The 22,909-nt window shown below is 46.5% G+C and overlaps 2 protein-coding genes across 3 annotated transcripts in view; both read right to left on the bottom strand.

The window, feature by feature from the left end:
- LOC119170890 (transmembrane and coiled-coil domain-containing protein 6) overlaps positions 1–22,833 on the bottom strand; it is a 38,562-nt gene extending 15,729 nt beyond the window's left edge. For both annotated transcript variants that reach the window (XR_012894385.1, XM_037422171.2), the window contains exons 1-5: positions 22,607–22,833; positions 22,409–22,500; positions 21,347–21,456; positions 19,716–19,902; positions 8,330–8,434 (exon numbers count right to left, since the gene is read on the bottom strand). Coding sequence is in view for 1 of the 2 variants with exons in the window: in XM_037422171.2 (XP_037278068.2) it covers positions 8,330–8,434; positions 19,716–19,902; positions 21,347–21,456; positions 22,409–22,500; positions 22,607–22,649 (537 nt within the window). In the remaining variant the exon portion in view is untranslated. The remainder of the gene's footprint in view (positions 1–8,329; positions 8,435–19,715; positions 19,903–21,346; positions 21,457–22,408; positions 22,501–22,606) is intronic.
- Positions 13,088–14,688, bottom strand: LOC119186228 (THAP domain-containing protein 1-like). The gene is made up of 4 exons (XM_075887630.1): positions 14,598–14,688; positions 14,454–14,556; positions 14,099–14,297; positions 13,088–13,774 (listed from the first exon to the last, which is right to left on the bottom strand). Exons 1-4 carry the CDS (start codon positions 14,686–14,688, stop codon positions 13,088–13,090), a joined length of 1,080 nt encoding a protein of 359 aa, XP_075743745.1.
- Positions 22,834–22,909: the final 76 nt, after the last annotated feature.

Genomic DNA, 22,909 nt, shown 5'->3' with positions numbered 1-22,909 from the left:
GTTGACTTTCTGTGAAAGTATGGTGCAATTATTGACCTGAAAGAGCATCGTGCCAAGTTTTCAGCCGACCGAGCAATTGATATACAGGATGACGAACGGCGTGACGACGTACTTCGTGTTTCTTCAGACAGCGTCAGGTTTCCTCCTCGAGCGAGCGTCATGGTCGACGTCACATGCTGCAATTTGGGCAATGGCATAGTAGTGGCCAAAATGAACTTAGAGCAGCTACTGAAACAAGACATTTGTGTAGCCAGAACTTTGTGGTGGCTGATCGCAGTTGCTTGTTACCAACTTTAGCAACAAGCACTGACACCTCTTCCACGGCACTTCAATTACTTTTGCCAACAAAATAGAAGAAATTAGTAATTGATGACAATTGATTGATATATGAGGTTTAAGGTCCCAAAACCACCATATGATTATGAGAGACGCCGTAGTGGAGGGCTCCGAAAGTTTCGATCACCTGGGGTTCTTTAAAGTGCGGCCAAATCTGAGCACACGGGCCTACAACATTACCGCCTGCATCGGAAATGAAGCCGCCGCAGCCGGGATACGATCCCGCGACCTGCGGGTCAGCAGCCGAGTGCCTTAGCCACTAGACCACCCCGGCGAGGCAGAAGAGATTAGCAACTGTTTCGCGTCGGAAGCCGCCGAAGCCACAGACACAGCATTCGGTCATATCGACATCAATCCTGTGCTCTCAGTAACCAGACTGCACTGTGCACGCTCTTGTTTGAATTCCAGTCCTGCTTCGCAAGTTCTTCAAAGGTACTCCAGACATCCATCATACAGCACAAGATAATCGCGTACGACGAAGCATGCCCGATCAACCAGCATTCTTACCGTATGTCGATAAAAGAACGTGAGGTGATACGTAGTATGCAAGTCCGAGAGATGCTTGAAGATAGGTGTCATCGAACCATCCAACCGCTAATGGTCGTCTCCAATTCCGATTATCCTGGTCAAAAAGAAAGACCAGACACTACGCTTTTGCATCGACTACCGGAAGCTTAACAACGTGACTTAAAAGAATGTGTACCCGCTGCCACGTATCAACGAGTCGTTGGATAGACTTCGCCATGCCCAATATTTCTCTTCTCTGGATCTGAAAAGGGGTATTGGCAAATTGAAGTAGATGAGCAAGACTCGAGAAAACAGCCTTCGTGACTCCTGACGGCCTCTACCGATTTCGAGTGCTTCCTTTTGGCTCGTGTTCAGCGCCGGCAAACTTCCAGCGAATGATGGACACTGTCCTCATAGTGCCGGAGTGGCAGACTTGTCTTGTCTACCTTGACGATGTGGTGGTGTTTTTGCCCCGTTTGAGCAGCATCATCACCGCTTGCGCAGTGTTGGGAATGCCAGCGCCGAAAGCAACCATCTGTTAAGCTGGCTGGCTTACTTCAGCCAATTGAAGCACCCTGTACATAGTTCGAACAAGTTGGCATAGACATTCTCGGCCCTTTCCCCTGTCTGCTGATGGCAACAAATGGGTGATCGTAGTGACCGACTATTTAACACACTACGCCGAGACACAGGTGTGATGGTTAAGGATGTTCGTCACTATGTTTGTTAATAGCGGACGAAAAAGAATTAACATCAACAATGGATGCGAACAAAAGAAGCGTTATATTGTACACTAGAGAACGAAGTGGCAGGTGAAAATAAAACTATATGTCCAACCCTACACGCCAAGCGTCACGCAACATGTACGAGAGTCAGACCTCTATTATGCAAAGAGCTCGCGGCTACGCTTACTCCAAGTCCAGCGCGTAGAGTTCTCAGTTCGCAAGAGGAAAACGCTGCCTCACAGCTTGGGTCCCCGTCGTCCCGACATGATGCGATCTTCGACGTGCGCGAGGGCAAAGGTGGCACGGCTAGAGCGGCTGGAACGGCTGACGGCACACGGATGCGCTACCGTGTGCAGCGCCGTTTAGTCAGACGTCGCGGCCAGCAGTCAGGGTCGCAACTCCTGAGGTTCAGGGTCAGGCCCCGGCTCACGAGGACCACGCCCGGTAGGCCTCACCCACGAACCTGCTCCCGGCCACTGCACCCAGGCAGGAGCCGTTCAGCAGGCCCCGTCCTTGCACCTTGTACAGGCTGGCCGGCGGACTCGACCCCGAATGAACACGCCGGAGCTCGACCTGGCCGACACGTACGGGTCCCACGTCCGGCTCAGAAACGCCCCCAGGAACTCGTCCTCTCGAGCGGCGCACTGCTTCGTCTGCCTTCGTGGCCTCCACGCTCGAGCTCGCTTTCGCACGTTCCTTCTTCTTCTCCTCTTCTTTTTCATTTCTTGTTATCGCCTTCGTGCCACCTGCCCTCCGCTCGTCTTCTTCAGTTTCGGTTTGACGTTCCTCGGCGCTTTTAAGTCCTTTTAGCCACAAATCGTACCTAAACACAGCACTTTTGTGTCCTTTCCTTACAACAGGCGATCGCACGATCCACGGCCTCAGAGGTAGCGCAATTTTTCATGCGCCACATCATGTTGCGTCACAGTGCACCTTCTAGCGTCATAATGAACAGAGGCACAGCATTCACGACACAGCTTATAGAAGTTTTTGAAATAAGCAACACCAGGCACCGCAAGACAGCCGCATACCATCCGCAAACGAACGGGTTTACCCAGCGGCTTAATAAGACGCTCGCAGACATGATCACAATGTAAATCGACATACAGCACAAGACATGGGAACGGATCTTGCCTTATGTGACCTTCGCGTATAACACTGCTGTGCAAGAGACCACGCGATTCACGTCATTTCGGTTTCTCTATGGCTGTGAAGTGCAGATCATGGTCGACTCCATGCTAGCGTGTCAAGACAACGATGAGTTGGCAACTGACGCCGAGGAATTCGCAGAGCATGCCGAGGAAGCTCGACAGCTTGCATGACTACCCATCGGCCAGCACCAGCAGGCGGATGCATGACGCTATAATACTCGCCACAGGGATGCAGCCTACCACCCCGGAGACTACATTTGGGTGTGGACGCCCGTTCGCCGCTGAGGCCTCAGTGAAAAGCTACTTAGCCGGTATTTCGGCCCATACAAAGTGCTACACCGCATCAGTGACGTTAACTACGAAGTGGTCCCGGACTCAACAACACCGCAGGCAGAGACAAGCACATGACCGAGCCCGGGCGTCGTTCATGTTGTGCGCATGAAACTGTTCAATGCGCGTTTGTAACTTTTTTTTTGTCATCATTAATTGGACTTCGTGTTCATTTATTTTCGTGACCTTGCTTGCTCATTGATTGACCTTTTTTCTTGTTGTCACGATCTTCATTTTCTACTTTCCATTTATCTGGAATTTCTTTCCTTTTTTTTCTTCACGCACTTATGTTATAAGATCATGGCAATGTTGTGTCTTTTTTCCCCTTTCTTTTTTTGTTTTTTTTTCCGGAAAGGGGAATAATGCCACCTGCACGTAATAGGTTGGGAGCAAGAGCGACTCTCACCCTGAAAAAGAAAAGATTACATGCGTTTTCTTTGCTCGAGATCCAGCCGTGACGGACACGCTTTTCAAGAGCTGGCTACATCTTGGCTAATTAAAAGACCCTTGCACTTCTCAAGTATCTTGACAATATCTAGTTGAAAAAACGAAACATACACGGGCACCTCAACCTGAGAAGGTAACGGGTCGCCGGATATTATTTTGCTCAAGAATGCTTTATTATGCCGGGTGATGACAGGTTTGGCCACGGTCTTGGCGTCAGAGTTGAAGCAAAAACCGGACATTCCTCTTGTGTAAAAAGTTTGGCTAAAGTGATGCTTTGAGGAAAAACTTGGGTCGACTGTGGTGAAGTTTAGAACAAAAAGTAGTGTCACGTTGTTAGCAATCACCACTATGGTATGTGGTAGTGCAATGTATTGAGTAAGGGTCAAATCAATGAGGGGAGCCACCAGAAAGTCTCCATCAGAGACTGCCTTGAAGGGCAAAATAGGCACATACATAGCAGCCTGGAGCGGTAGCCGTAGAGTCTCCACAGAATGTAGCTGAGTGCGACTTGTAGGAGTGAAATCGGAGCACAGAGGCAACTCGAGCTGCAAGATGTCGGTGGAACAATCGATGAGGGTGAAGTGAGCAGTTAGGAAATCAATGCCAAGAATGACATCGTGTGGGCACACATTGAGGACTGTGAAGAGAAAGAAAGTGTGGTGGCCAGCAACAGTAACACAAGCAGTACACATACCAAGCGCTGATGTGGAGCTTCCGTTGGCCACTTGCACTGTAGAGAACATAGCAGGTGTGAGAACTTTTTTTAGGCGAGATCCAAGCGTAGAGCTCATAATGGATACTTGGGTACCAGTGTCGATTTTAGCAGTAACGGCGAGGCCATCAAGGTGGAGCCGAAGTAAATTGCTTCTTAAATTTGTAGTCTGCTGAGGGTTTTTGGTAGGAGTCGTCAACGCAGCGCCACCTCCAGCAGCTGCACTCCTCAGTTGCTCGGGGGACGACCAGAATAGGCCAGTGATGGAGAGCAGCGGCAGTGAAGGGAGCAAGACTGGAGACCCTGATGTGATGGCGAGCGGCTAGACCAGTTTTTCTGAGTGACGACGTCAGCGTAGGACGCTTCGAAGCGTGGAGATGAACAGCGAGCTGAAGGGTCCTGAAGGTGGTCATGCGGGAAAGTGGGTTCTGAATACTGTCCGTGATCCTGTAGATGGTTATTTGGAAAGCTTGGTTGGGAATACCATCTGTTTCAGATTTTTTATTGATACGAATACAAGAATGTGACATGTGTTTAGTATACAAAAGGAGGTCCCAAAGTCAAAGACTGTATCAGGACCTCCTTTCCCGCAATGGCGGGAAAGGAGGTCTCGTGTTCGGCTCATCTCCTGCAACGGCGGGAGATGAGCCGAACACGAGAGCAAGAGAAGCACATAGGTCGATCGTCTTGCATGCACCACTCAGATCGATTTCAGTTGTGAGGTGGAAACCGAGGAGCTGAAGCTGCAGCAGTAACAAGTAGAGCGGTGTGGTGATCAGCGTTGTAGCAGGGAGTGCACATGGGCTGAGGCGTGAAGTTGCCTGTCTCGGGAACCTGGACACATAGGTTGGCAAATTGGTGCCGCAAAATGGTTTGAATGAGCGATATTGTTTCCCAGATGTGTTGCGCAAGGCGCTGATGGATAGCGGGCGCCATGGCCTTCAGCTCCTGGTGAATGATTTGTGCGATGTTGGCAGAAGGCGCAAGTGGACGGGGCGTCACAGGATCTTCGCAGGATGAAGTTGCAGTGGTGTTTGAAAGTCTCGCAAAACGGTGGGTAATTTGCCTCCTTTTAGCCTGTTCGAAGCGTCGGCATTCGGAAATGATGGAGTCGACAGTGGTGCTGTTTTTAGACATCAGTATCGCATTTACTCGCGTAATGAATGCACTTTCTTTCTGAAAAAAAATCGAAGCAAAGTTGGGGGTGCGTTTATTGTGCAGGGCAAATTTTATGAAAACTTTCTCCATATGAGAAAAAATGTGGTAACGCAAAAAGAAGAAAGTTAGGTTGCTTAGCCTTTTGCAATCGACTAACGCATCCACTGTTTGGAAACAGCTTGTTGCACTTGTAGTGAACTAGAGGAGATATAGTTGCACTTCATTCATCTTTGGTGGTTGATAGCGCTATCTTCTGCAAGCTGTCCTAACACCGCCCGCACACTCCTTAAAAGCATTTCGTGGCTTTCTTTTCTCACAATCTTTTAACCAGAACAGTGGTATCTGCTGTGATCTCTAGGTGCGCCCAGAAGCGTGCGCTACGATGCACTTTGCTAACTTCGCGGCAACTTCACACAACGACCTCGATGTCGCCATTGACAATACACCAAGCTAACATCCAAGCATCCAAAACAAACCTTCAATAACAAAATTAACGTCTCGCTGTTCACATAAGTAAAGTTTCGTATTTGCAGGAAGCTAACGTTGGTTGGCGCAGGCAGTTTCGTGATTTTCGCTCGCTGTGTACTTATTAGCTGCAATGTTTCTACAGTCGCAACTTTCATGAACCCCACTGTGGCGCGCGGATAACAAAAAAAGACAGAATATGCTGCACGCAGATACAAATAATATTATGTCGCCTGCATCGGGCGAAGGGGGAAAGGGAGTGAGCAGAGGTGGTCGAAAGGGTTGGCATAATAATAAAAAATGACAGGTATAACAGGGCAAGGAGGTGCCAGCCGTTGGTTAGCGGGATGGCAGAGGACAATTGTAGGGGGTGTGTTTAATACAAAAGAGAAAAAAATCTAAATTTTGACGAATGAAGTTACGGATGTCTGTTTATTATGCGAGTAAATACAGTATGTTGAAATCATTGTCAGCGATGCCTTTGAACACGTTGCTCACCTTGTCCACCACCGGCATGTCTTTGTCAGTCTTGTGGCACAGTGCCAGCATGTCTTGGATGTACACGATGTACATCTCCGTCGATGATTCAACACGCCCCACAAGTTGAATTCTGGCTGTCATCTGACGTGCAACTGACTGGCTGAACAACCGCGAAGCTTTCGCTTGCACACGTCCGAGCTGGTTAGTTCTTTCTCATGCATTTCATACCAGACGCGTGCCATACCCCGAGGAGAAAGAACATTTGCCAGCATAAGCGTCTCGTCCCACTGTGTTATTTGCTGACCCGTTTGAATAGGACAAGCCATTCATCGACGCCCAAGTTGTCCATGTCGCAAAACATGCCGGGGTCGAGAACATGAGAAGGAATCACTTCTGATGGAGCCGGCAGGGTCTCAGGGGCCTGGCTGCCAGTTTCAGGCATCGCATCTGGACAAAGGTGGCGTCTGATGTGGAGTTCCAGAGCTGGTTTGTTTGAATACCCCGCACCTCCACCAAAAAGATGTCATAGGGAAGATTTCTTCCATGACAGCGAGCCCAGCTGATGCCTTGTAAGCACACAATATTGTAGGCTAACACGGCAGCTGAAGAGTCAAGTCACAACCACAACGTCATCATCTTCCTCCTTTGAATGAATTTTCAGTGCTTGTACCGGAGTTACGTTTCTATACACATTAAAGTATGTTTATAACAAATTATTGGATATAACGAAGTATTTTCATGGCAGGTGTGGCTTCATTATAATGAAGTGTAAGTGTAAAAGCAAAAGAAATCAATCCCTAGAGGATTCTAAGCTTTACACTTTGGGCAAATAGCAATGTAATCTAAGAGTGAAAATAGAATTCTACGTTACATTATGGCCCGCTTTGAAAAGGTTGCTTTAGTAACAGGGAAATGCAGTTTGTACAAGTAATTAAATGAAACAAGCATACAAGCATAGTTGCCAAGTCAGACACTTGTAGACTTGTTCTTCTGCTGGACGGCCAAAAGTTCCACCAAAACACTACGCGGTAGTAATCTATCAGTGCTGTACCGTAAACATAGGCGACCACAAGTATGTATTGACAGCATGATAATTTTACAACTGACCTATTTTGTTTGGCTGTAGCTACTTTACAAACTATCCAATTTTCATGCAGCTTGCTGTAAAGGATTCAAGAAAGATGAAAGTTTATTGGCCTTTCAGTTTCTTGATCCCCAACATAAAAAAAGAAGTAAGCAATGAAAACCACCACAATCTGTGAAAGTGGGGAAAAAATTATTTGTTGAAGTCAAAACAATTTGGCATTTTAGGTGGTCATTTCAACATCTGTTATAGCGTTAGTGATTTATAATCTTTACAAGCCTTCACTAGTCACATTTGGTATGCCGCATGACCATCAGAGTTTTTAATAATGTTTTATAAAGGCAAGCCATCCCACCTTGTACAGCACTTTGCAGTTTTTTTTATTGCTTATTTCCCTTTTTTTTAAATTGCACAACAGAAAACTGGATCAGTCATTTAGCTTTCGTGCTTCCAGAATGCTATGTCACAAACTGAAATAAAATTGCATACTTTGTAACAGAAATAGGTCAATTCTAAAAGAATCGCCTTCTTTATTTGGTACAGGCAACTGGCTCACTATCCTTTACTGAAGCAGTAAAGAAGTCCTCGGTGCTAGCCACTAGAATAATTCCCATTCACACTTCTGTCATGCAAACCGTGAATTGTCCTCTTGTTTCAGAAACGTTGGTGAACACGCTTATGTCTTTAGTCCAATAAAAGGCTCAAGCAACTTTGCCTTCATATGCTTGTCGGATGTATCAGTGGTGGCTGCTACTGTGAGACCACCCATGTGAGGTCTCAACACAAACATGGCTTTACAATTAACTATGCTCTTACTGCGCTTGCACTACCAAATCTATTTATGCGTAATGTTTTTTTTTCTTTGATCTCGCTCTTTCACTTTTGCCTGAGCACATGTTTCATTAAAACAGACAATAGTATTCAGTGAACTAACCTTTAGAGCTTTGATAAAAGCATAGCTCGCTCCATGGCACCTCAGCAGGCTGCGACACTCGTCACAATCCTTGGCAATGTTGGTAAGACACCAAGCCGACTGTTCCTGCATTGTGTTGCGTAAAAGACTGCAGGTTTTCATAAAGGCATGCGGTGATATGCACGGTAATGGTGTAACACTACTGGTAAATCGACTATATTGACAGTGCTGCGGCAATTCTGTGATACAAATTTGAATAGGCAGGTAACTAAACTGTAAAGGTTGTTGACCAAGCAATGTTATACGTATCTGAATAAACAAAACCTAAGACTTTGAAGCTTTAAAACAACCCATTGGTTACTTCTCATAAAGTGGTTTGCTCTTATGGACCACCTTCTAGAAAAAAAAAAAACAACAACTCATATCACATTGACTAATGCTTCAATGAGTCTTCGAAACTTTTATATAACCTTGATAATAAAACCATAATATATAACCTTAATCCTCATAAAAGTATTAACAAAATAAGACATAATGAAGTAAATGAAACTTCTGTTCAAAAACCTCATGGGGACACATTATAATTTGAAACCTTGCTTTAAAAAGTAAGGTAGAGCTGTCGATAGATATAACCAACTAAAATCTCTAAACACGAAAATTCTCCACGAACTGCAGCCAACTGTATCACTTTCCATGGTGTTCCGGGGGCGTGCAGTGGGGCTGTTCAGAACATACATTTACAACGAACTCTCAGTAAATGGAGATCTCTTTAATGGAACTGCTGCTTAAATAGAGCATCTGTTTCTAGTACGATTGGCTTTCCAGCTGAATTCTGCACCCTGTTCATCTCTCAGCAAACATTGATTGATAGATTGATATGTGGGGTTTAACGTCCCAAAACCACCATACGATTATGAGAGATGCCGTATTGGAGGGCTCCGAAAATTTCGACCACCTGGTGTTCTTTAACGTGCACCGAAATCTGAGCACACGTGCCTACAACATTTCCGCCTCCATCAGAAGTGCAGCCACCGCAGCCGGGATTCGATCCCGCGACCTGCGGGTCAGCAGCCGAGTACCATAGCCACTAGACCACCGCGGCGGGGTGATCTCTCAGCAAACATAACACCTGTTAAACGAAGCACATTTTCCTGGTCCCTTCAGGTTCTATTTAACGAGAGCCTACTGTACCTGCATTACCATGTGTTGTGTGCCCCTGTGGATGGTAGTGCGCAAACAAAGGCCCACACTAGTGCTTACTCCCACTACTGCACTCTATCCTGCCACAGACACCCTGCCATTGCAGTTGCTATAACCATTTCTGCATGGAGCATGAATGGTCAGGTCCACTAGAGGAGCAGACGCAGCAACCATCTCTCAAATACCCATGAATTCTCCCTCCTCCATACCTGCACAAGATATGGTGTTCAGAGCACACATTCTGCATCCGAGAGGGGCAACCTGATTAAACGAGCACTAAGGGAAGCTATGAATGGATTTACATTGGTAAACTGTACTCTGAAAACCCTAATGTCGGTAAATACACCATTAGAGGCTTATCCATGAAAGAGAAAATCAACGTTGAAGTTCCATTTCACGCTGAAACCTAGATGATTGACGTGACGGATTTCAAAGTGTACTTTGAGTGTTTTCATGTCATTGGCTCAATGAAATTTGCTGAAACATGGTGTACTTAAATTTATTTATATGTTACTTAATTGTTGTTACCTAAGTACACTACTCAATTAATCACATTTAACTTACTGTAAAATAGTATGGGATAACACAACATGTACCAATCTTGAATTCGTTGTCATATTACAAGAGAAATATCGTTGCCATGCATATAACTCTTTCTACACAGCATCAACAGACACTTTCTTCAACAATTCTGGCACGATCCCTGCCCATAATTCGTACAGATACCGTTTGAGTCATATATACGAACAAGAAAACTATTGAAGCATCAACAACCTACAATCAAACTACATAAGTTCAAAGAAAAGCTCCAAGTTACGGTAGCCTACACTCGGAGGATTTGTTAGCACCAACAACACGTTCAAACTAGGGTAAACAAGTGATTCACTTCATGATACCTGTACTATTAGACAATTATATGCTAGTACGGTTTAATCTTTTTATTGCTGTAGTCATCAGAAAATTTTTATAGTTGTAAAAAAATATGTCTGCTTAGGACAGGCAGCAACCACAAGGTTGAACCATGAGAGTGAAATAACTAGAAGAATAAGGATGGGGTGAATCACATTTGGCAAGCATTCTCAAATCATGAATGGCAATCTGTCACTAACCCTCAAGACGAAGGTATATAACAGCTGCATCTTGCCAGTACTTACGAACTAAGCAGAAACCTGGAGGCTTACAAAAAGGGTTCAGCTTAAATTGAGGACGACGGAGCAAGCGATGGAAAGGAAAAGGATAGGTGTAACCTTAAGAGACGAGAAGAGAGCAAAGTGGATAAGAGAACAAACCGATGTTTGTGATATCATAGTTGAAATCAAGAAAAAAAGTGGAGATAGGCCGGGCACGTAACACGTAGGCAGTATAACCGCTCGTCATTAAGGGTAACTGACTGGATTCCTAGAGAAGGCATACGCACGAAAAGGAGACAGAAAGTTATATGGACCGATGAGAATAAAAAGTTCGCCGGTGTAACTTGGCAACAGAAAGCACAAGACCGGGTTGATTGGCAGAACATTGGAGAGGCCTTTGCCCTGAAGTGGGCGTAGACAGGCTGATGATGATGATGAATCTTTTTATGGCCACCTTCAAAGAACTGAGACAGATATATGTGGTTTTGGTACAGATACGTGTTGTAAGGCGTACACCTCTTTGATTTTGCTGCCTTTTAAGACGAAAGTTTGTGTTTGTATAATCATGCAGAAGTGTATATATGTTCATATGCAATATTGCCTCACTGCCAAATAAAATAAAAGGGTTGTAGGTTAGCCAAACTACCTGAGAAAACAGTTTTTCTACAATCACCTCATTACTTCTTAAAAATGGCAAATAAACATTTTGAATTTCAAATTACGTCTCTGCCCCCTCAGAGGACAACATACTTCAGTCTTACTAATTAGGACCTCAGAGGACAACATACTTCAGTCTTACTAATTAGAAACTATGTGCGGCCTAGTAGACGCCGTCAAGATCTATGGTGCCTCACTCACTACGGGTGCATGTGGGCTAGTTTTATAAGCTCAGATTTACTAAACTAGTGTAATATATTATATTCAACTACAAAATAAAAATTATGTATCACATATTATAAAAAAATGGGCATATTTGAGAAGACTCAACTAATCTGCTCAGTACATTTTTTTAATTGAAATGAAACATGTGCGAATTTTATTATTTTTGGTTCAACGAAAGTGTAAGCAATAGTAACAGCATTTGAGTTTCAGTAAAATGCAAGTAATAACCTCTAAAAAAAGTTATGCTTTTCAAATGCACTATACCTAAGGCATATAAGCCAGTACAACAATAGTTTTAAACTTGAAAAATGATGAATCAATAGGAAGGTAATTGTGATGATGTGGATTGTGTGGCCCGTGACGGGGCGAAGAGGGAACGGCAGTTCTGCTCTGCGGTACACCTTGGAGGCGAAGACGAGGAAAAGGAAGCGCGAGCGGGGCGTGCGGCTCGGGCAGTTGGAGCGTGACACGGTTCGAATGGCAGCTGCTGGTCGGCGGTTCGGGTCGCGACATCGCTTAACCCAAGGAGGTTTAAAAAAAACTTCTGGAGTGGAGGTCCCCTATTCACGCCTACGCAAGCGGGTGAAGCCGGGGAAACCGGTTGGCAGCCATCTTGCTCCAGGCAAGAGAGAGCGCAGACAACGTATCCAGCGCGCTTCCGTGGCGGCTTTTTCGAATGAAACGGGGCACTTAGTGTAATTAATTTCACTTGCATTTTTTTCTTCGTGTTAGATAAACAAGATCTGTACAAAGCCGTCAGTTACGATATTACACGTGAGCCGTACGCGATTACGTATTAGCGAATATGCATTACAACGGTTAGCTGCTGTAAGTGCGGATTCACTTGCAATTCTCGAAATGAGGCTCACGGTGGAAGCAACACAGGGGTATATGAGTTTTTATTCATTCAAGGCTTTATACAATTTCCAAAAGCACATACAATAAAACAGAAACAATTCACACGAAAACGGCCTGATTCCCAAAACGCAGGTTATATCAGGCAACTCTATAACAACACACTAAAATTGCAAAAAATATAGAATATACCAGCTGCTCCGCTTTGTTCAACGCTGGTTCTCATCTGTACCTTACAGATTTTTAAATATAATAGTCCTTGTCAGCTGGGTTCGTACCCCACTGCGCGAGTTCTTGCGGTTGATTTCTTTGGAAATGTGGTGAAGCCTGATTGTTATATACAGGTTGGCAATCTTTGTCGCCAAAACGTAGATGTGATTGTCGAGTGGATCGCAGTCCAACAGATGAGGCTCTAACTCAGAAAATAATGCTTGTTCAAACACCTCCGTTAACACCTCTACCATGAGGCGATCACTGTTTGCATGCAACGATTTTAGGTCCTTACATTGAACCTGTAGGGCACGAAGCCCTTTCTCCAGAGTGTGGCAGATCTTCAAGGCGTCTTTCGATGGCGCCACCAGACCACCGTTTGTTTTCACAGCTGTTAGTGGTGGCAGCTCACTAGAGAGCAGTGCAGAGCAGCATCCATCGCAAGATGTGCCACCATAGACTTTCCGTGCCACAAATCCTGCTATTTGTCGCTTCGGGCAGGCTACACATTTGTCGCTTCGGGCAGGCTATCATCGGAGATACCTGTTCCAAGATCGATGTAGCCTACCACTTTCTTCCCAACAAGCTGAACATGTTTTTTGATGGCCATGTCATCCATCATGAGTGCTGCAATCAGGGGCTTGTCCTGGCTTTTGGCTAAATTTTTGATAAAATCAAAAGCCTCAGAGGTAAAACCCGGATCGCCATTTACAGATTTGTACCACTCACGCAATGTACGTTGCGAAGGCAAAGCGTTGTTAAATTTCGACCGCACATACTCATTCGCTGCCGCAGAGTAGTAGTGCAGAGTGAGTGCGAATGCACGTAGCTCTGGGGGGTACATCTTGTTTGTTTTTTCATGGGCTCGGACAAGAAGCTGTTGAATTTCAGGCGAGAAAGTTGCTTCAAAGACCTCAAGGCCTTTTTCTGACAAAAGTTTCCTCTCTTTTAGCTCCTTGATCAAATTTTCTGATGCATCACACCGCTTGCTTAGCCTTCTTTTGGATTGCTGCAGTGTCTTAACTTTCTTCTTTAGTTGGAGAACCTCTTGTGCAGACTCCTCTGCCTTGGAACGGTACCAATCCTTCGCCGGCGAAGAAGGCTCAGATGGCATTTCAACCGCTGCCTCAGCACTGACGACAGGTGACAGCGCAGTCCGACACTTAGGGGCCTCTCGCTTTCTTTTCGCCTGCAAGAAAAAAAAAATCAGTTATGCTCCAAAGTTCAGAAGCCGGGTATAATGGTCCCACCCACTGCTTAGACTGACTAGAAATGGGATTACTACCTCGGGGATCTTTTTATAGTTTCGTTGCGGAAGTTTAGCGTGCCCGTATTTATGCACGCACAGTGAAAAAAAAAAAAAGTTGGACAAGTAAGTGTACGTGACGTGCGCTTTGTCAGAGAGTGGTGTGATTTTGAACAGCACGTAGGAAACGAGAAACTGTGCCTACACATTCAGAAATCTATAGCCGAATCTATAGTAACGAAAATGTACATTCGTGATGGTACTCACTGGTTTCTGGAGATGCGCAGGGAACGCAGAAAAAATGGTAGGAATGCTCCCTGGTCGCAGTCTGGTCGTTTGGCCCGTCTTGTCAAAGCAGTTGACTTCAAAGTGCTCCGAGCAGAGAACGTCCGCATTCTTAGGCTCCCAGCCATCCCTCCGAACAGCACGCTGCCATGCGCCACGCAGCGTCTTGTCTTTCGGAAACCTGTGGTACCACACGCACAAAATAGGTTATTCAACTTCTACTCGCCAGCTGAAAAATGCTAATGAAAGTAAGTTTTCAGCTGAAACCGCGCTTCTCGAATGAGGTAGCGCGCCGATGGAGACAAGCGATTGAAAGCGCTTTTTCCCGCGTACTTACACGAGAAAAGTGATTCCTGGCTTCTGCTTCGCACGATTAGTGCAGCCGAAGGCGACACACGAGCTCACCATAACGTCCGGAATCGTGTCAACTTCCTTTAGAACTGCACAAAATCCGCAAAGAACAAAAGAACGAGGGACAAACGCGACAACTGTTGTTCAGTGGCGCGAACGGCGGGGGCCCAAACGACCGACGGCACGTTCTTTGCCTGGAGCAACATGGCGGCCGTCGGCATCACCAGAGGGCAGGCGCTTCCACTCCAGAAGTTTTTTTTAAACCTCCTTGGCTTAACCAGGCGTCCGGCAGCCTTGCGGACCTGGTGAGCTGGCTTCCTGCTTCGGGCTGCGTCACTCAACCAGGTGTCCGGCAGCCTTGCGGACCTGGTGAGCTGGCTTCCCGCTCTGTGGCCGGCGCTGACACGGGGACCAGCAGCATAGTCTGTTCGTGGCCTGAGGTCCTGGGGCCAGAGTGGTGGCACGAGGTGGCCGCGGCTCATGTTGGCGACGGGTCGTTAACCTGCACTGCAGTGGCCTGGTGATCTACCGGCCTGCAGCACCACCATCACCACCACCACCACCTCACCATGGTCAAGGCAGCGTGACTGCACAAGGAACACCGGTGACGACCGACCTCGCCGCAGCGGCAGCAGTCATAACGGCGAGTAGGACAGTTCGTGTGCCGAGGCGCGTAGGACGTTTGGCATGTAAATAAGGAATGCTATAGTGTGTTGTGTGTGAATTGTAAGAGTTATCGGTTATGTTAAAGTCTGTGTTGTGTGTACAGAGTCACCTGACTGCCGGTTGATTTATTCCGGATCCTGGGCCTACATTACACCATAACAAACTTGGCGAGCCTGCCAGGATCCCGCCAGTAACATTTCGAACGCGGAAATCGCCAGTCAGGTGTGTGCACGCAGCACAAGACGAGAGACATGGATCTCGATAAGTTAGCGGCTGTAGCAGCTCAGTTAGGCTTGTCTGGCGCGGAACTTCGCGAATGGATTGAGCGAGAGCAAGTTAGGCAGAGAGATGAGCGCGCAGCTGAGAGAGAAGAGGCCAAAGAAGCAGCCGAGAGACAACGGTTAGCGGACGAGCGGCAACGGTTAGCAGACGAGAGGCAGCTGCAAATCCTCCAACTTAAGCTCCAGCTTCAGGAAAGTGCTCAAAATCAGCCATCTGCGGCGGCAGCACTCGCCCCATCGGCAAACCCGTCATGCCTGAATCCGCAGAAGTTACTACCGCTATTTGACGAGCGACGCGATGACCTGCACGCGTATTTGCAGAGGTTAGAACGCGTGGCTACTGGGCAAGAATGGCCAAGAGAGAAATGGGGAGTAGCCGTAAGAATGTGCTTAACTGGTGAGGCACTCACTGTCATTGGTCGAATGACTGCTGATGAGGCCCTCGACTATGATAAAGTGAAAAAAGCCCTACTTCAGCGCTTCAGATTCACAGCACAAGGATATAAAGACAAATTTCGGAAAGCCCGGCCTGAAGATGGCGAAACAGGGAATCAACTAGCAGCAAGGATCTCGAGCTATTTTGATAACTGGATTGAGATGGCTGATGTGCCCAAAACATTCGAAGGTCTTCGTGACCATGTTATAGCCGAGCAATTCTTGCGTTGCTGTAATCCGAAGCTGGCCATCTTCCTGAAAGAGAGGGAATGCAAAACCCTTACATCGCTTTCAGAGTGCACTGACTGCTTTCTCGAAGCGCAGGGAGTCAGTAACATTGGTAAAATTGCAGATGATACAAAGGAGGCAAATAAACCCGGTGCTATGTCACAGTACAAACAGCCGAGTTGCTTTCTGTGTCACCGCAAAGGACATAGCGCTCCGGATTGTCGTGCGGTTCCGAAAGAGTCTGTGAAATGCAAAACATGTGGGCGGCTTGGCCACAAAGCCACCGATTGCAAGGATCAGAGCAAAGACAAGTCGGTGTCTTGTGCCATGATAGAACAGAAAAAACAGGATTACTTCCCTATGGCCAAGTCCAAGGATGAGACATGCGCTGCTGAATACACCAAGAAGTGCGAGAACCAACCTATGTTCTTAGTCGACAACATGCCAGTGGTCGAAGGACGGGTGCTTGGACAATGCGCACGTGTCTTACGAGACACAGGGAGCAACACGACCATCGTCCGACGCGAGTTCGTGCCGGATCGATGCCTGACCGGGAAGACGGCAAGAGTTATGCTTTTGGATGGAAAGGCCAAGGAACTACCGGAAGCAAACATACAGATACACACGCCCTACTTCGTTGGTGATGTAAACGCTTTATGCATGACTAACCCTTTGTACGACCTCGTGCTCGACAATATTCCAGGAGTAAAAGGACCACAGGAGCCAGATACTACCTGGGAGTACTCTGACGCCCTGTTCCCTGAATCGACTGGTTCGAGCAAAATCCCGGTATGCTGGGAAAAGTCAACCTTGCTTTCTGCCGTCGTCCGGACGCAGGGGAAGACGGAGAGTATGATGAAGATTCCGCTAGTTGGTTCACTAGAAGTGACCCGAGTGCGGCTAACTGAGAGCCAAAAAGACGACCCAAGTCTGAGGAGTTGCTTCAGCAAGATTGGGAAGGAGTTTCACTCCAATAAAGACACGACGTACCACTTTTCTGAAGAGGCTGGTCTACTGCATAGACATTACCGCCTTTCTACGGGGAGGACCTTTAAGCAAGTAGTCGTGCCAAGGAAACTTCGACAACACATTTTTAAGGTTGCATACGAGGGCATTATGGCTGGTCACCAAGGCGTGCGACGTACCACAGACCGTATCTTTGGGGATTTTTACTGGCCAGGTATGCATGAAGAAATCAGACGGTTTGTCAAGTCGTGCGACGTCTGCCAGAGGAAAACGCTGGACAAGATCTTAGCCGCCAAGCGCCCCACGACGAAGAAAGCGGTACAATGCTTTCTCGGTCTTACGGGCTATTACAGGCAGTTCATTCCGAACTACGCAGAGATCTCCAAGCCCTTGACTGACCTTACCAAGAAAGGCCAACATCACATTGTATCGTGGGGACCGATGCAAGAAAAAGCATTCACCGTGCTGAAAGACAAGCTCGCCGCAAGTCCCATACTGCAAACACCGGATCTTTCGAAGCCTTTCGTGCTCCGTACTGATGCCTCAAGCACAAGCATCGGCGCAGTGCTTCTGCAAAACAGTGGGGACGATATTTTACATCCGGTTGCTTATGCTAGTCGCAATCTGCTGCCTAGAGAGGCCCGCTATTCCACAATAGAGCGTGAATGCTTAGCGCTCGTGTGGGCTGTTCAGAAGTTCCACATTTACTTATGCGGCAAACCCTTCATTATTCAGTGCGACCACCAGCCACTCCGGTACTTGCAGTCAGCCAAACACGTCAATAATCGAGTGTTACGATGGAGCTTACTAATGCAAGAGTACAGCTTTACCGTAGAATACATAAAAGGCTCAGACAATGTAGGAGCGGACTACTTAAGTCGCATCTGAATTGCTCTAATCTTTCTCCACTTGTGTATTTTTCATGTGTGTTTTTTTCATTACGTGCTGTGTGGATCACAACCATTCGGATTTGTGTGAACTTGTTCCCTCTTTACAAACGCGCCTGCACTTTTGCCTACTCACCGCCTGGCGTGGAGTGGAATAGTTGCTCACAACTATCTTAAGTTGGGGGTGGTGTGATGATGTGGATTGTGTGGCTCGTGACGGGGCGAAGAGGGAACGGCAGTTCTGCTCTGCGGTACGCCTTGGAGGCGAAGACGAGGAAAAGGAAGCGCAAGCGGGGCGTGCGGCTCGGGCAGTTGGAGCGTGACACGGTTCGAACGGCAGCTGCTGGTCGGCGGTTCGGGTCGCGACATCGCTTAACCAGGCGTCCGGCAGCCTTGCGGACCTGGTGAGCTGGCTTCCTGCTTTGGGCTGCGTCACTCAACCAGGTGTCCGGCAGCCTTGCGGACCTGGTGAGCTGGCTTCCCGCTCTGTGGCCGGCGCTGACACGGGGACCGGCAGCATAGTCTGTTTGTGGCCTGAGGTCCTGGGGCCAGAGTGGTGGCACGAGGTGGCCGCGGCTCATGTTGGCGACGGGTCGTTAACCTGCGCTGCAGTGGCCTGGTGATCTACCGGCCTGCAGCACCACCATCACCACCACCACCACCTCACCATGGTCAAGGCAGCGTGACTGCACAAGGAACACCGGTGACGACCGACCTCGCCGCAGCGGCAGCAGTCATAACGGCGAGTAGGACAGTTCATGAGCCGAGGCGCGTAGGACGTTTGGCATGTAAATAAGGAACGCTATAGTGTGTTGTGTGTGAATTGTAAGAGTTATCGGTTATGGTAAAGTCTGTGTTGTGTGTACAAAGTCACCTGACTGCCGGTTGATTTATTCCGGATCCTGGGCCCACATTACACCATAACAGTAATATGTTCATTCAACTTTCGTGGAAATTTGAATTTTCCTGTATAGATGTACTCACAGCCTAGCAACCATCCACTGCTGCAGAACCACTTGTACAGATAGTTACATGCAAACTAAAGTACACCTATTAGTTCATTTCAAATACTTAAAAATTTCCAATACTAACTAAATTCAAATCGAAGCAAATCTTAGTACTGTGATATTTCTTCAAATATTCTAAGTGCTGAAATTCACACAAGCCTATACTATAAATAATGTAATGTTTGCAAATATGGCACCACAAAAATCGCATTAAATCTCAAGCTATTAGAAAGGTAATGCCATTTTCTGTGCCTGTATGACACAGGTAATATTGTCATAGCCTCAAAATCATCTTAAACCCAGGGCCAGCATGTTTCTCAGGCAGCTGAGAAACATGCTGAGAAAATGCGTATTACCATACTAGCTGACCAGAAGGCCAGCAGGTCGAAGCATTAGGAAAAATTAATTGACAATGTGCAGAGACATTGAATGTGGTCAATAAGTTCTGCAGAACAAACATGTTAAATGAATATCCATACAGGAAATAAATTGTCATCTAATGCTGTTATTACAAGACATTATTTATAATGTCTGGGATTTCATTTCGTGGAAACCATGATATTATTACGAGAGATGCCGCAACGAAGGGCTTAGAAAATTTTGACCATCTCGTATTCTTTAATGTGTCCTCATAGTGCACAGTACACTAGCCTACAGTATTTCATCCTTACGAAAATGTGACTGCCGCAACTGGGATCTAACCTGAAACCCTAACTGGTACAGTGTCATGGTGGACGATCACACGAGATTGTGTTACATCAGGCGCTGCATATCTTGCCTGAAGGAAAGGGTTGGTGCCATTGAGAAATGTGATCAGATAAGGCCCAGCAGATCGCAGCACCCGGTAGGTGGCCTTGTGGTCACCACAGGCTATGTTGGTGAGGCAAGACAGAGCCTCAAGCTGGCATGAGGATTCAGTGGTGCGTAGCGTTATGGACAGGAGTTGCTCCAAGGCACCATTGGTCCTGATTGACAAAGAAAGCATAGTAGTGTTAGAAAATTTCAGTGCATTTTTGTACTTAGTAAATTGTAATGCGACCCCGATTGCAATGTGGAGGTTGACTTTTCATTGCATCCAGGAAGGAAAAAAATGAAATGAAAATAAAAGAATTGGGTGCATTACTGCACTTTTTTGGCTGCTTCATGCCTTTGGGAGCAAATGCGTACTTTACTTATGCAGCATGGTTGCCTGTGGTCGAGTACATATCTCTAAAGGACATCTATAGATGGCTCATAGCTTTGTATGTCTTGTGCTCTCATAGCAATGCTCACTTTTAGTGCATTATTACAGCATGCCTCTGAAAGCAAATGCATGCTTGACTCACAGGGCATGGTTCCCTGGAGTCAAGGGCCATGGCTCACAGCTTTGTATGCATTGTGCTCTCATGGCGAAGTGCGTGTTGAAGCCATAAGCTGCAAGCAGGTCACCTTGCTCGCTGCATTCCCTATAGAAGTGAGCTGCTAGCCTTTCTTAGTACAACATTCCCATTTGTTATCACATTCATTTAGTTCTTGCGGCAAAACTATGACTCGTTTCATGGCAAAGGTAAACGAATCATGAAAAGATGCACATGGAAAGTCTTGTCTGGCATGCGACATTAGAGGAAAGAAAATGATATATCATTTATGATTATGTAATGTGTAGTTTTCAATCAGGGCTACAAATATTGATAGCAGCAACAATCAAATACAAGTTTGCAAAAGAAAAGTCAATAGGCCTGCAGGAAGAGAGAAAAGGCAGAAGTAGGTCACGGGAACTTTTTCTTAGCAAAAGAATATAAAGAGAACAAGAAATAACGACTTTTTGTGCCTTTCCAAAAACATTAATTATTAGAGGCTATTTCATTGCTTGGAGGCAATATTTATCAAGCGTTGCAGCTCATTCAGTTGAAGAGCTAGCTTTTGAAGTAGCGACAAAACAAACTACTTACCAATCAGGCACCGCAATAGCCTTCCAACTACGTTAATCTTTGAGGCTGAATTTTTGGCAGTGGCAGATTAATTTTGACAGAAGTGGAGTACAAAGAAGCACTCGTGTACTTCAATTTATAGATTACTTCAAGGTCATCTGTAGTGTTCTTTAACGTGCACTGACACTGCACAGCAGATAGTTCTCAAGTGTTTTGTCTCTATAGAAATGCGACCGCCGCCGCCGGCAACACTGCTGCGACTCTCGGGTCGGGAGCCGGGCACCATCGTGGTAGATGCTGAAATTAACCTGGTCAGATGACACCACGAACAAAAGCAGCAACTCTAATGCAATGACACTTGTCAACAACTCATGCTAAGGTATTAGACTCAGAGTGCGAGCCATTGTCACTTGCCCTGTCACAGTGGTCTTTACTTTTTCTATTTCTATTGTTCGTGTCTTGAGCAAACTATCGACCAGTGTGCGACATCGCAGCATACCTGAGGAACCTACTGATGTAATCGCCACCCAAAGCCAGCGAGTTCTTCATCTTCCTGAGATAGAGCTTGTTGTTCCTTTGTGCCTTTATATCTTTCAGGAATGCTTCAAACTGCAAAGATGGAAGAGATAAATGTGCCTGCATCATAACACAAAATGTCATGCCAATAAAACTGGGGGGCCATTAAGCTTCCCCTTTAAGAGTTGAATGCGATAGCAATATCCTGTCACTCGTGGATATTTCAACCACATCAAGCATACGTTTTAATGTATGGCGTTACTCGAGAAGTTTAAATGGTGAATTACTACAACGCAACCGATGAAGTTGAAAGTGGCTTGTGTCAGTGAAGTTTTTGCGTATGGCTGCATTCTGCATAGCATGCCTTCAACGACGACCAATCGTGCAATTGTGAAATCTCGAACTTGCTATGCACCCATCACGTGATCTTAAGGAAATACATCCAGGAACGTGGGTGGTTTTTGTAATGGGTGGCCAGCTTTAAAGCATGAGGTCTTAACGACAATCACATCTTCTGATGCCCAATGGCAATGCACACTTGTAACCACGCAATATTACCATGGGCACTCGTTGGGTGTGCAAGGGAGGCGGCAGGAGAGGCGACTGCCCCCCCCCCCCCCCCCTGGAATTTTAGATGGTTTTCTATGCAGTAGCAATAAGGTACAGTTTGATCAGCACACTCATGACTCCTATATCCACGTGATCCGACCTTCAGTATTGCTAGCCAACTTTGCATGTTGTAAGGTCGTGTCACGAAAATTTGGTTACCTGTGGTGAGTGCCCCTCTCGCCCCTGACGATGCACCCCCCCCCCCCCCCACCGTTGTGTTGTAGAGCCTTTATACAGGACGCGTGTGTTTGTAAAGCAGGAAAATTATTTCAAACGCATTTATAAGTAGACACATGGCTGCGTCTTTCTCGATTTTTGGTCAAGCACCAGATAATGATTTTTCGCATCCCAACCAACGACGCCAACGCCAGAATTTCTGCGAAACTACTTCTTTGAAGTTATCGCGTTAAAACGTGTTTAGAAGATTTTGGATTACCTCTTCGACCGCTACGGGCTCGAACTCCTTAGCGGAAACCGATGCTCCTCGTCTGTCATCCACAAGTTTTTGCCGACGCTCCCTCTGTTCATCTGCGAGCGTAGGCGCGACGAAATATTACGTTGTGCTCCATTGTGCGTTAATAAAAAAGCGAAGCGAAAGTACGAAATGATTATTCTACTAATGTTAAAAACGCACCGGACTGCTGACTCCGTAAAGCCTGCCTTATTTCGTCGACCATGGTGTCCGTCGTGTCTGCCTACGCTAGATGGGACAGCACCGCGGCTCTCATAAATATCCGGGAACCAATGCCGCGCGAATATACTTTACGACCAGCGTTGTTATGTAACAAACGCGCAATCTATAAAAGTGTTTTAGGCATCCACAGGATCGACTATGAGGGCCGCCATTATTTTAAACTTGAAATCGACTTGACTTTGGCTGGCTTGTAAAGTATCTTTTCTAGCAATTTTGCTCGCGTGCGAGTTCACGCCACTGTAG

Source organism: Rhipicephalus microplus, chromosome 3, assembly GCF_043290135.1.
Source record: "Rhipicephalus microplus isolate Deutch F79 chromosome 3, USDA_Rmic, whole genome shotgun sequence".
Taxonomy (NCBI): Eukaryota; Metazoa; Arthropoda; class Arachnida; order Ixodida; family Ixodidae; genus Rhipicephalus; species Rhipicephalus microplus.
The sequence above is the reverse complement of the archived record's forward strand: the minus strand, read 5'-3'. Positions and strand labels throughout refer to the sequence as shown.

Bases quoted from the DNA above. Each gene is read 5' to 3' on its own strand.
- LOC119186228 (XM_075887630.1), bottom strand. From the start codon at position 14,688: ATGCCGACGGCCGCCATGTTGCTCCAGGCAAAGAACGTGCCGTCGGTC. The intron at 14,557-14,597 runs GTTTGTCCCTCG...GATTTTGTGCAG, and splicing joins CACTGAACAACAGTTGTCGC to TTCTAAAGGAAGTTGACACG. The intron at 13,775-14,098 runs GTGAGTACCATC...TTTTTCTTGCAG, and splicing joins CTGCGCATCTCCAGAAACCA to GCGAAAAGAAAGCGAGAGGC.